Genomic DNA, 12506 nt, shown 5'->3' with positions numbered 1-12506 from the left:
CAGCTGGCAGTGTCTCCTGACTCAGCCTTCCACTTCCCAGAATTCTCCTCTCTCCTTAACCCACCTACACTATATTTCCTGCCTGGCTACTGGCCAATCATCATTTTATTTATCAATCAATCAGATCAGTACCTTCACAGCATGCAGAAAGACATCCCACAGCATATCTTTGTACTATATCACAAATACAACATTTCCATTTTACAAGGTAAAAATAATCAAATGGCATTTCCTGGATCTCCAGGTGCTATAGGAAAACTACACTCTACCAAGTCATGTGGTTAAGACAATAAAGTAGTCAAGTTTGAAAGAGTACTATATATCAGCTAATTCTTATTGTGAAAAACAAAACACTGTAAGTGACTGATAGAATAGGGACTATCACCAGGCTCTGTCGGTTTCAATCTGAGCTCTGTAACTCTTTAGCTATGTCAACTCAATTTCTATCTCCATATTTAATCTCTAAAATGGGCTAACAGAATCACCAAACTAATTGTTTTGTTGTATTACATACAGATGAACCTATAGAAAGCCTTTAGAATAGTGTTTCATACATAGTAAAATATAAGCTTTAAATTAACATGATGGAATAAAAAAACTATAAATACAAGTATAAAATTTCAATTTGAATTTTCAAAAATCTAATTATAAGCCTGAGATCTTTGGTGCTTGTCTGTAGTTCCAACATTCAAAAGTCTAAGGCAGGAGATCAATCCAATATTGAGGTCAGCCTACACTGTATAGCAAGTGTAAAGCCATCATGGGTTATACATCAAAAATCACAGGGTTTTTTTCTTTTGCTTTGCTTCTTTTTTAGGAAAAAGCCAGGCATGGTGGCACCAACACCTAAAATCTCAACACTAGTTTGGCTAAGCCAAAAGAATTGCAAGTTGAAAACCACCCTGGGCTACATCGTAAGACCTTGTCTCAAAACAGGCCTTTCAATTCTAATTAACAAAAGTATTAAGTAGTAACCAGCTAGGATAAACCATATTACATCAGGAGAGGATCTGAAGGAAATGAGAATTACTATAGCAGATTACAAAGTAAGGAGGAAGTTTAAGAGCTATTTGCTGTAGAATATCATTCTGTATGCTGTGAATGTGTTACTTTGATTGGTTGATAAATAAAACGCTGATTGGCCAGTAACCAGGCAGGAAGTATAGGCAGGACAAGCAGACAAGGAGAATTCTGGCAAGAGGAAGGCTGAGTGAGGAGATGCCAGCCCACTATCCAGGAAGCAGCATGTACTGGCACACAGGTAAAGCCACGGAACATGTGGCAACATATAGATTAACAGAAATGGACTGAGTTTAAGTGCAACAGATAGTCAGTAGTAAGCCTGAGCTAATAGTCAAGCAGTTTTAATTAATATAAGCTTCTGTGTGTTTACTTGAGTCTGAGCAGCTGTGAGACTTGTGCATAGGAGAGATTTGTCCTGACCGCAGGCCAAGTGAGACAGAGTAAAACTTTCAGCTATAGCTATTACATAGAAATATATGGAAATTGTATGGGGCCCTGTAATTGGTAGATACTGTAAGAAAGCAGCCTTTAGATCAGTATAGGAAATACCTCCCACTTCTCTGCTTAAGCTACACTCTGTGCTAGCAATGTAACTTACTGTTCATTGGAGCATAATGCAGAAGATATTCCTACACAGGATAATATACTAAGTATTGATAGTATCTTAGGTGTAAAGTTTGGTTTTGAAATTTTAAGGTTTGACAAATTAGTGCTAAACATACTAATGTATTGATTTTGTGATTATAAAAGGATTGTTCTTTTCACCCTTATACTCCAAATCATAATTAATAAAGTGGTGACTAAAGGTGTCAGTTTATGCTATGTGGTGGTATTATGTTACCCCAAATATTGTGCACTCTAATAAACTTATCTGGGGTCAGCGAACAGAACAGCCATAAGATTAAACATAGAGGTTAGACAGTGGTAGCACACACCTTTAATAATAATAATAATCCTAGCATTCCTGGATCTCTGTGAGTTCAAGACCAAGCATGGTGATTCATGCCTTTAATCCCAGGAAGTAATGGCAGGAGGCAGAAAGGTATTTAAGGCATGAGGATGAGGAATTATAGCCTGGTTAATCTTTTAGGCTTTGAGCAGCAGTTCATCTAAGACCCATTTAGATGAGGACTCAGAGGCTTCCAGTCTGAGGAAACAGGATCAGCTTAAGAACTGGCAAGGTGAGGTGGCTGTGGCTTGTTCTGCTTCTCTGATCTTCTAGCATCCACTCCAATACCTGACTCCAGGTTTGTTTTTATTAATAAGACTGTCTAAGTTTCATGCTACAATGCTGATTAAAAGAACTGAGAAATATGGTTTTTAATTATTGTGAAATTATATGTATGCATGTATACTTGCATGGAGTTATGTGAATATGAATACAGAAGACCACTAAGACTAAATGTGTCATGCTATGGATATCTGTGCTGTGGATATCGCTCTATATAAATAAAACACTGATTGCCAGTAGCCAGACAGGAAGTCTAGGTGGGACTAACAGAGAAGAAAATTGAGGGAACTGGAAGGGAAGGAGGAGACTGCCTGGAGCCACCACCAGGACAAGGAAGATGTAAGGTACCAGTAAGCCACAAGCCATGTGGCAAAGTAAAGATTAATAGAAATGGGCTAAATATAAGAGTAAGAGCTAGACAATGATAGGCCTGAGCTAATGGCCAAGCAGTTTAAATAATGTAAGAGTCTGTGTGTTTATTTTATAAGTGGGCTCCAGGACTGGCAGGACTTGGTGGAAGCTGGAGAGAAATTCTTCAGCTACAAATGGTGCCCAACATGTTGGCAAGAGTTTTCACCTAAAACCTGAGTTAAAAGATACTAAAATGGAGCTAAATACAGTTCCTAGTTGTCTCTTTCAAGTTAGCAGCAGTCTGCATGTTTGAGCTACTATCTACTATGGCGGGTTCCTGGTGTGTGTGCTCGACCTGCAGTATGGCCTCTGCAAGTGGCACATTAAGATTTAGCCTTTGCTAGTACAAGACAAAAAGAGTCTTCTGGGCTACATACTGCTTTGGTAGACCCACTATTTCTGAGAGTTGAAGGCTCCCAGACCTGGCAAAAAACATACCACTACCATGTTGGGAAGCTGAGGTGGGCAGATCCAGCAGCCACAGTGCCGTTTCAGTCTTAGAATACTGCAGTTTAAAGCAATAGATTCACAATAAGACTGATTCAGATGGAATAGTTTACAATGTGTGTAAAAAATGTACATAGGCTTAAAAGAGAGAGAAAATGAATATATACAGTTATATAAACAAATAGTTTTTAAAAATAAAGTCTTTAAAGAAACAGTAAAGGTAATAAACCACATAAACATGGCTATCACACAGAGAATCTGGATTATGTTGTCTTTGATATTTGTAACTGAAGAAAAACATTTGATTGTAAAAGTTGTTGAGTTATGCCAAAATGTATACTTTGAAGGTACCTTGACTTCAAAATTTGGATGTAAGACATGTTGCTTCGGAAAGGAGGCTCTGCTTTTGTTTCCACAGAAAGCCAGAGGCTATGGATTTGTTCAAGATTAAGATACATCAGGTTTGACTAGCTAAGACCACCTAAAAGGTTTCCGATGACACCATAGCCCAGATGATCCAACATCCGGAACAGTTTCAAGGCAACTGGCTCAGACGATACACCCTCATGGAATACTCCATTATCCTAAAATTTTCTTTGTGTCCCCATAAGATACAGCACCCCCCTCCAGCAGGAAGTAGTAAGAGAAGCTACACCCAAATTCCCAAATATACCAAGCTGGCTTTAGAGATGGAATTGTCTCACTCCTTCTCTAAACCCAGGCATATTGCTAAAAGAAAAGGTTAAGAGGTTCTTGTGTCCCATATCAGAAGATCCCTCTGGCATAGGACCGAGAAAAACAAATATTTTTATTTAAAACAGGTTGATTATGAATGTGATCTCTTTCTAACGAAAAAAGGGGTATGATATAGATATATAGGATATAGATATGGTAGGATAAAAGGGTAGATTAATGAACCTAGTTTTAAAGAACAGCAACTTGTTTAAAATGTTTTACATTGGTACAGATTTTAGTTTATTGATACAAGTTTAAACGTAATTTTGTTATACTATATATATATATTTCTATTCTCATTTGAGATATTGTTTATGTAACTCATTTAGATTGTAATGGATAATTAAGAAATGCAGATTAATAATTAGTCTTCTATGATTGTCAAACTTGTAGCCATGTTAGTTAAATTTTCTAGGAATACATAGATATAATTCAGTTAGGTAGCTAATCTTCAAACATGTCAAAGACCTACAGAATATGGCATTTAATTTTTAAAAAAAATTTAGACTTTCTGGACAGTGAGACATGTCTGCTCCTGGCAGAACTGATTTACCTCAGAGAGGAGGATGGGCATTGAAGACACTCTATATGGAGTTTATCTTCTTCTTGGCAAAAATAGTCATTTGGGAAATAAACTGTTATTGCCTGGACTGTTTGATTGACTGGACATGCAGGACCCATAGGAAGGTGACAACTGAACTTTGCTTGGCAAAATCAGGTTCCTGCTTCACAGAGGAAACTGCCAGACATTCTACAGGACACAGAGAGAAGCAAGTGAGAGACTCTAGGCCTGTGGGCTGAAGACAGATGCCCCAACTTTACAGAAGAACTTTGGATGACTGTCCAGGCTGCAAGCCGTCTCTGTCTACTCTCTCAAGACTCCCAAAAGTTGCTTTTGTCCTTCTTACATTTTTCAGGTAACCTTATATCCTTCTGAGGTCTTTGATGTAGTTGAAGACTAGATAGTTATAATTTCCTTAATTATGATTAAGATAAATTAGATATAAAACCTTAGACTCACAAATATAAGATATATATATATATATATATATATATATATATATATATATATATATTCTTTAATTTCCCAAGTAGATATCATAACTATAATTCTTGCTTGATAATTGTTTTGTTATATATAATTTTACTATGTTAAAGTTAAACCCTTCCTTTTTGAAAAAAAAAGAAAAGGGGAAGTGCTGTGGATATCTGTATGCTGTGAATGTGTTGCTCTGTTTGTTTAATAAATACAGTGCTGATTGTCCAGTGGCCAGGCAGGAAGTATAGGCAGGACAAAGAAAGGGGAGAATTCTGGGAACAGGAGGGCTGAGTCAGGAGATGCTACAGCTGCCACCATGAGAAGCAATGTGTAAAGATAGATTAATAGAAATGGGTTAATTTAAGATATAAGAACTAGATAACAAGAAGCCTGCCACAGCCATACAGTTTATAAGTAATATAAGTCTCTGTGTGTTTACTGGTCTGAGTGGCTGCAGGCCTGGGTGGACTGGAGATAATTCCAGATCCTCTAGATATGAAATTGTAGGTGATTGTAGGCCTCTGGATGTAGGTGCTGGGAACTAAACTCAGGTCTTCTGTAAAAGCAATACATACTCTTAATCCCAAATACCTTTCTCTAGCCATGAGAATATAAGTTTCAAGATGCAATGACACCAAGTCAGGCTATGTTACATAACAAGAAATAATGAACTCCCCATCACCTTAATTCAACTTAAAATATCAGCCAGTACCGTATAATCATTTTTGTTTGTTTTTTCGAGACAGGGTTTATCTGTATAACAATCCTGACTGTCCTAGAACTAGCTCTGTAGATGAAACTGGCCTTGAACTCACAGAGATCCAACTGTCACTGCCTCCAGAGTGCTGGGACTAAAGCCATGCACCACTACCACCCAGCACTACCATATAATCTTGATGCAAGTGTCACATCACTTTAGATTATAGCTTCTAATGCACATTGAACTGTGCAACTATGATTCTTAGTCCCCAGTGTTTTTCATTTACCCTCCTTGATACAATTTTTGAGAAAGGGTCTTATATATCCCATGCCATATATACAAACTTCTGATTTTTCTGCTCCCACCTACTAAGTGCTGAAATTATAGTCATGTGCCACAATACCCAGAAAACAGATACATTTTTCTTTTTTTCTCTTTCCAGAATTCTGGCATGTGGTAAATATATTAATAAGGCTCCTTGGTTCCCTGAATTCAACTTAGTTTGTCCACCATGGCTAAAATGTTGCATAAAGAAAGGTAAATTAAGGCTTACAATTACTGAGCTTTCAAATCTCCTTATGCTCCCTCCTTCCCTCAACTAAAGATCTCCATACCTTATAAGAAAACATGCTTTCCATGATCTATCATCTGCTTGTTTTGAGTTCTTGATCTATTCCTTGTGGCTTCCTTATACCTACACCACAGTGAGTCATTTTGCAAATTCACCCTGTTCAAATAGTTTCCAATGAAGTGCCTCATTTTTTTTCATTTGGGATCTATACTGACTCAGCAAACTGAAAAATCTTGATATAACATTCATTTGGTACTCACTTACTAGTTGGGACTGTGCCTGTTGAACCTTTACTTAATTACTGATAGTTGATCATTTGTATCCAGAAAAGAATACTTACATGATAGTTAAACTTAATATTATTTATATATATAGTTCTAATTTATTGATGGCCAGACTATCAAATCAGAAAATAGAAGTAGTAAACTGTATTTGTTACTTAAATCTGAACTTTTTTTTGTAGCTTTGCCTCAAAAATATAGCAGTAGGGATGTTGTGTGAAACTATTCCAGAGAGGTATGAATAAATATCTCCTGACTTCAGATAGGAACTGACAACAGACCAAAGTATGAATATTACCCAAGTGTAACGTGGTGAACTAATGAGTTTTATGGGAATTACTTACACAATGGCATCACCAAAAGCCCATCTCAGCATGGGTGACAGTTCACAAAAGCTGGAAACTTGGAGTGCACTACTCAACCTTCAGGTAACTCAACAGGTTGGATAGTGTCCTTTCCAGTTACTTCAGTTGGCATGAGCCTTTTCTGGTCAGATCAGCTGGTCTCTGCTTCTTCCAGATATCTCACCTTGTCTGAAAGTGTCTCTAAGCAGTCTTTAGAGCTTATTTATATACACTAAGGGAGGGAGAGACCTAGTGAATCTAGTCAGTTTCAGAGACTTCTTGAAGCTATTACATTATTTACATCTTGAACTTAATGAACTTCTCTGCAGTGTAAAGGGTTTTACCTTTTTTTAGAACATCCTCTCATTTTACCTTCCTTTTCAAATTGTATTTTATAACAAGCTTCCTTCAAAGATGAAAGGTTTTACCTCAGGAGAAATTGCTCTATAATAAAGTATCAGAGAACTATGCTCTAGATCTGACTTTTCTAATAACTTACTATGAAGTCTTAGGAAATTTTTTTTCTTTCTTAGCCTCTACTGTGGGCTGGTCTGTATGTCAAATTGCTCTGATTGGTCAATAAATAAAACACTGATTGGCCAGTGGCCAGGCAGGAGGAAGTATAGGCAGGACAAGGAGGAAAAGAATTCTGGGAAGTGGAAGGCTGAGTCAGAAAAACTGCCAGCCGTCACCATGACAAGCCACATGTGAAGACACCAGTAAGCCACAAGCCACATGGCAAGGTATAGATTTATGGAAATGGATTAATTTAAGATATAAGAACAGTTAGCAAGAAGCCTGCCACGGTCATACAGTTTGTAAGCAATATAAGTCTCTGTGTTTACTTGGTTGGGTCTGAGCGGCTGTGGGACTGGCGGGTGACAGAGATTTGTCCTGACTGTGGGCAAGGCAGGAAAACTCTAGCTACAAGTCTCAATTTAAGTATAAAATTTAAGATTAAATTAGATATTGTATGTGTGTTTTTCAACAACTGCCCTACTAAAGCTCCAGGATCTAGTATTTCTGACTATACTGTTAGTTCCTAGAAAACATTAACTGTCTTCCCAAAGTATACTTTACATTAGAATGATCTGGATCATCTGGTTGAATACAAATTGTTGGGAGGTTTCCTCCAAGTTTTGGTATTACAACCTTCTGCAAATACAACCCAAATTCTGAATTGCAAACACCAAACACTGAGAATTATTGGTACTAACATATGATTGAAGTTAAGAACTAGTGAATAGGCCATTATTGACTATCAAAGCTGCTAGAAGATCAAGCACAGGAGATGTAATAAAATAAATGACAAAGTAATATAGCAAATGGATTTTTTCGAACATATAATAAAGAAGATATAAAAACAAACAAAAGGAAACAATAGCTCTTTTAAGTATGAGAACTGTCAATATACACCATATATTTTGAGTTAGTTCATTTATTTCTAGTAAATATAAAGAGTGTCAAAGTTAATATCCAGACCCAAGTCTTTGGTAGTCTCATCCATACAAAACATGAGTTATTTTTAACTTGAAAGAGCATAAACAAGAAGAGGTATCTATATAATCATTTTTCCCTTGCTGTAAAACTAAACACTTTATTCTGCTGTTTCAGAAAGCATTTATTTTCCTCTTGTTTAACATAATTGCTAAGATGCTTGAATATCTGTTTTTCTAAGCTCAAGCAGGATGTTAGAAAACAATATAAACAGGAAAGGTGACAACACTGAGGATAAAAATAAGAAGCAGCTGTGGGAGAAAATATAATAAATGCTCTTTCTTAGAACAAAAATTAACCAAGAAAGGGAACTACTCTGTTCAAAGTCTTTAAGACAATAGGAAAATATGTAATACATTTTTAGAAACTTGATCCTACAAGTGAAAGTATAAAAGCTTCAAGACTCAAAGAGGTGAGTTTTATTCATTTAGAATCTCTACCTTATTAGAACACCTATCTTAGTCCAGGAAAATCAGACTAAAGGAACTAATTAGAGAGAAATGGTTTAATTTCCCATATTGGGACTATAAATATGCAAAAATTCTAAGAATACAAGTCCAGTCTTGTGTCCCTCAAACCCAGAGATTACTGTAAAATGCTGATAAAAGATAGAAAGAAACAGAATATATTAAAATAACCATCCTCACAAAAGTAATGAGGAGCAAATTCCATTTCCAAGAATATTGGACAAGTCAAATGTAAAAAAAAAATTAGAGGGGCAATACCAAGGAATAAAATAGCTAAAACTTAGAATCAGAAAGATAAATACTAGCTGTTTTCTTTTATGTATGAGATCTAGAATTTAAAAAGATACATGAAAGCAAAATAGATTCCATTCATGAAGAGGAAAGAAATTGGTAAGAAGAGATAGAAAGGGGCAAGAGAGGGCAATGGGGTGAGTATAAACAAAATACATTATATACAATGAATGAGAATGTCATAATTTCTTTAAATATATGCTAACAAAAATGTAAGGTAAAAAACAAAACAAATGAAAACCCAAAATAAGGTTATTTAAATAATCATTTCCAATAAAATAATATTATGATAATACTAAAGTATTCCAAGCCTAAGGAGTCATTTCTAACAGTGATAGTTTTCAGATAAGAGTTTGGTGTAGTTGAAGTTTTCCTGGTCCTGCCTGGCCCATAGTCAGGACAAATCTCTCTTACCCACCAGTCCACAGCAAAGTAAACAAATAGAGAGGCTTATATTATTTAAACTGTTTGGCCTAATGGCTCAGGCTTCTTGCTACCTAGTTCTTATATCTTAAATTAACCCTTTTCTACAAATCTATATCTTGCCACATGGCTCATGGCTTACCGGTATCTTACATCATGCTTTTCATCGCCGTGGCTGGCAACGGCTCTCTGCCTCAGCCTTCCACTTCCCAGAATTCTCCTCTCTCCTTGTCTTGCCTCTACTTCCTGCCTGGCTACTGGTCAATCAGCATTTTACTTATCAATCAATCATCCACAGCAGTTTGGTATGTCTCAGGGAATATCAAATAAAAGGGATGATAAGTTTGTAAGATCCAAAATACTAGGAAGTCTGTTGTGAAACAGTATATCCTAAAAATGTTAATATAAACAAGACTGAAATAGCAATATTAATGGACATGATAATGTAGAAGGAGAGGGGAGTTAGTCTCAGGGGGCCATATTCCTGGACAAAGGACTACAGGCAACTGAAGATTGCTGATAGAGGGAGAGTTAACCTCTCCTATGGATGATCCCTCTAATTGGTTGTCCAACATAAAGTGGTCAGTCCTGAAAGCATATACAAATAAACAATAAAAATGGGCTAAGTTTGTATTTATGTACTTGTACACACACACACACACACACACACACACACACACACACACACACACACACAATAATAGGGAAGAATAGGCTATCAATTTGAGAGGAATGATGTGGAAGAAGTTATAGTGAGAGGACTTGGGAGAAGCTGGAAAGGAAAAAATGATTTAATTATATTTTAATTAAAATATTTTAAAATTAAAATAAAACAAACATGTTTTATATCACTAATAATAAATTAATAAACCTGAAAAAAGAAAGTAAAGAATGTTGAAAAACAGTTTTGGGGTAGGAGGACTAAGATATAAGGTTAACAAGGTAAGTAAAACCCCTATAACATCATGTTTATGAGGTCTGGTTTTACTCTCAAGACAAGAAAATGGCATTTAATTCTTTAAATATATAATTTAGTGTGCATTATTGAAGAAAACAGCTACAGAATAGAGATGAATGGAATCAAAATTTTAGGCAGTAAGCTAACTAAAATCTCTTGCTGGAGTCCAAGTGGAAAACAGCATTGAAGTAAACTGGGATAGCAGAAGGAAAATAAAATAATCTAAGAGATATAGAAGGTAAAATTGGCAGATTTTGTAACTGCTCCAATTTGGAGAAGAAAGATAGGAAATTGGCAAAAATGACTACAATTTTCTGACTTAAACACTTGGGTACATGATAGTATTATGAACTCAAATATGAAAAAGGAAAAGGAAAAGGAGTGTTTTGTTGTGTTTACTCTTTGGAAAAGAGTGAGAGGTAGAGGAGATACTTTAGTCATCCTTAGTTTGAGGTGTTTGTGGAATACCTAAATGGATGTGTCAAAAAGAAAGGTGGATATAAAAGACATCAAAAATAGAAAATAAAATGTAATACTTTGATATGATAGGTAACAACTTTACTATGTCCCCCCCCCCTTTTTTTTTGTTTTTTTGAGACAGGGTTTCTCTGTGTAGTTTTGCGCCTTTACTGGAACTCACTTTGTAGACCAGGCTGGCCTCGAACTCACAAAGAACTATATCCCTTTTAATTTATCCCTTTCTGTATCTTGCTGCCCTTGCTCCCCTTATGTTCTTGAGAGCATGCCTTCTACAAATCATTTGCTCCAGAGACTTTGAGTGGTGCTCTTACTTTAAATAACCTATCCTAAAAACCCAGGAATTCTGTCAAAGATAAGTAAAACAAAAAGAATTGTTTTTATTCTGTGGTCATATTTATGTACATTTATATATGCATGTTTTATTTCATGATAGAAAGAAGTTAAGGTAGGAAAATTCATTGGATATTGCTACTTATTTTAAAGACATTGAGTAACTTGAGGATTTGATTGCTCATTTGACCAAGAGTAAACATTACCCATCTTAGTTACAGAAGTTGCCTTAGAGGCCTATGGTCAGAATTCTGACATCAATGGGTATAAGAATGGGTGAGAGAAATGTACTGATGATAAACATATCATTCCTTCAAGAAGCATGGATGCAAAAGTGAGCAGAGAATTGAGGAATTTTCTATAAGAAAGTTATTTAAAATGAGAGATTCACAATCTTGTTTCAATGCTAAGTAGATGTGATCCCCCAAAGGGACTCTAAGAGAGAGTAGATAAAATCAATAATAAAAGACTGGAGAGACCTGCTTTTATGACATCACAATATGGTCTTTAGAGAGATGTAGAGAGTTGTACAAGAGGACCTTCAAAATTTCTTTCAAAGGTAACAACAGCCTGAACTGATGATTTGTTTTCCAAATGCAATGTAATATATAAGTACCAGAGATCAGAGTAATTTAGGCCCTCTAGAGGTAAATTGGGAGGTAGCATTCATAATATTCATATTTTCTTTCGAGGATTAAGTTTTCTTACCCGCCAATATCTTGCTTCACAAAGTCCCCAGGTTCTTGTCGTCTTGATTCCCCTTGGCCAGTGGTTCCAGGGAGAATACTAATCAGGAAAAGAAGTCCAAATCTGGTCACATAGAAATGCCACATTTGTGTGATTATCATCTTCTTAGACTAGACAGCAGCTTGGAGAGACCTGTGAGATCCACGGTACAGGGGAAGGGGACCAACAAAAGAATAGAAAACAAAGGGAAAGAAGAGGTTTAGAAAGATTTAAAATTCCTAAGTTTCTCTAGTATCCAGCCAGTTGCTTTACATTCCAAAGCTGATCAAGGTCAAAAAGATTCATTCCCAATATATGTTTCTTCTGAACATAACAGAATTCTCCCAAGAAAGAGCAAAAGGCAGAACAAAGCTCTTCTAGGTCAGTCACCAGAAAAATGAAGTTTCTGCTGCATCTCTGTCCCAGGCTTCCTGAATGACTGGGTGAGTTGTAGAACTTCCCTGAGCCTCAGTTACCTCTTTTAATATAAAAGCTTAAAATAGTTTCCCATAAATCTAGAGAGATAGCATAATGTTCTTGTTCAAAGGGCTT

The 12506-nt window shown here is 36.1% G+C and overlaps 1 protein-coding gene across 6 annotated transcripts in view; it reads right to left on the bottom strand.

Moving 5' to 3' along the window:
• Gabra3 (gamma-aminobutyric acid type A receptor subunit alpha3) overlaps positions 1–12506 on the bottom strand; it is a 240401-nt gene that overhangs the window by 156095 nt on the left and 71800 nt on the right. For all 6 annotated transcript variants that reach the window (XM_042268890.2, XM_006991865.4, XM_042268889.2 and 3 more), the window contains one exon: positions 11937–12107. In XM_042268890.2, the coding sequence (XP_042124824.1) occupies positions 11937–12076 (140 nt within the window). In that variant the 5' untranslated portion in view covers positions 12077–12107. The remainder of the gene's footprint in view (positions 1–11936; positions 12108–12506) is intronic.

This window comes from Peromyscus maniculatus, chromosome X (genome assembly GCF_049852395.1).
Source record: "Peromyscus maniculatus bairdii isolate BWxNUB_F1_BW_parent chromosome X, HU_Pman_BW_mat_3.1, whole genome shotgun sequence".
NCBI classification, from domain to species: domain Eukaryota; kingdom Metazoa; phylum Chordata; class Mammalia; order Rodentia; family Cricetidae; genus Peromyscus; species Peromyscus maniculatus.
This window is presented reverse-complemented; position numbering and strand designations above follow the sequence as displayed.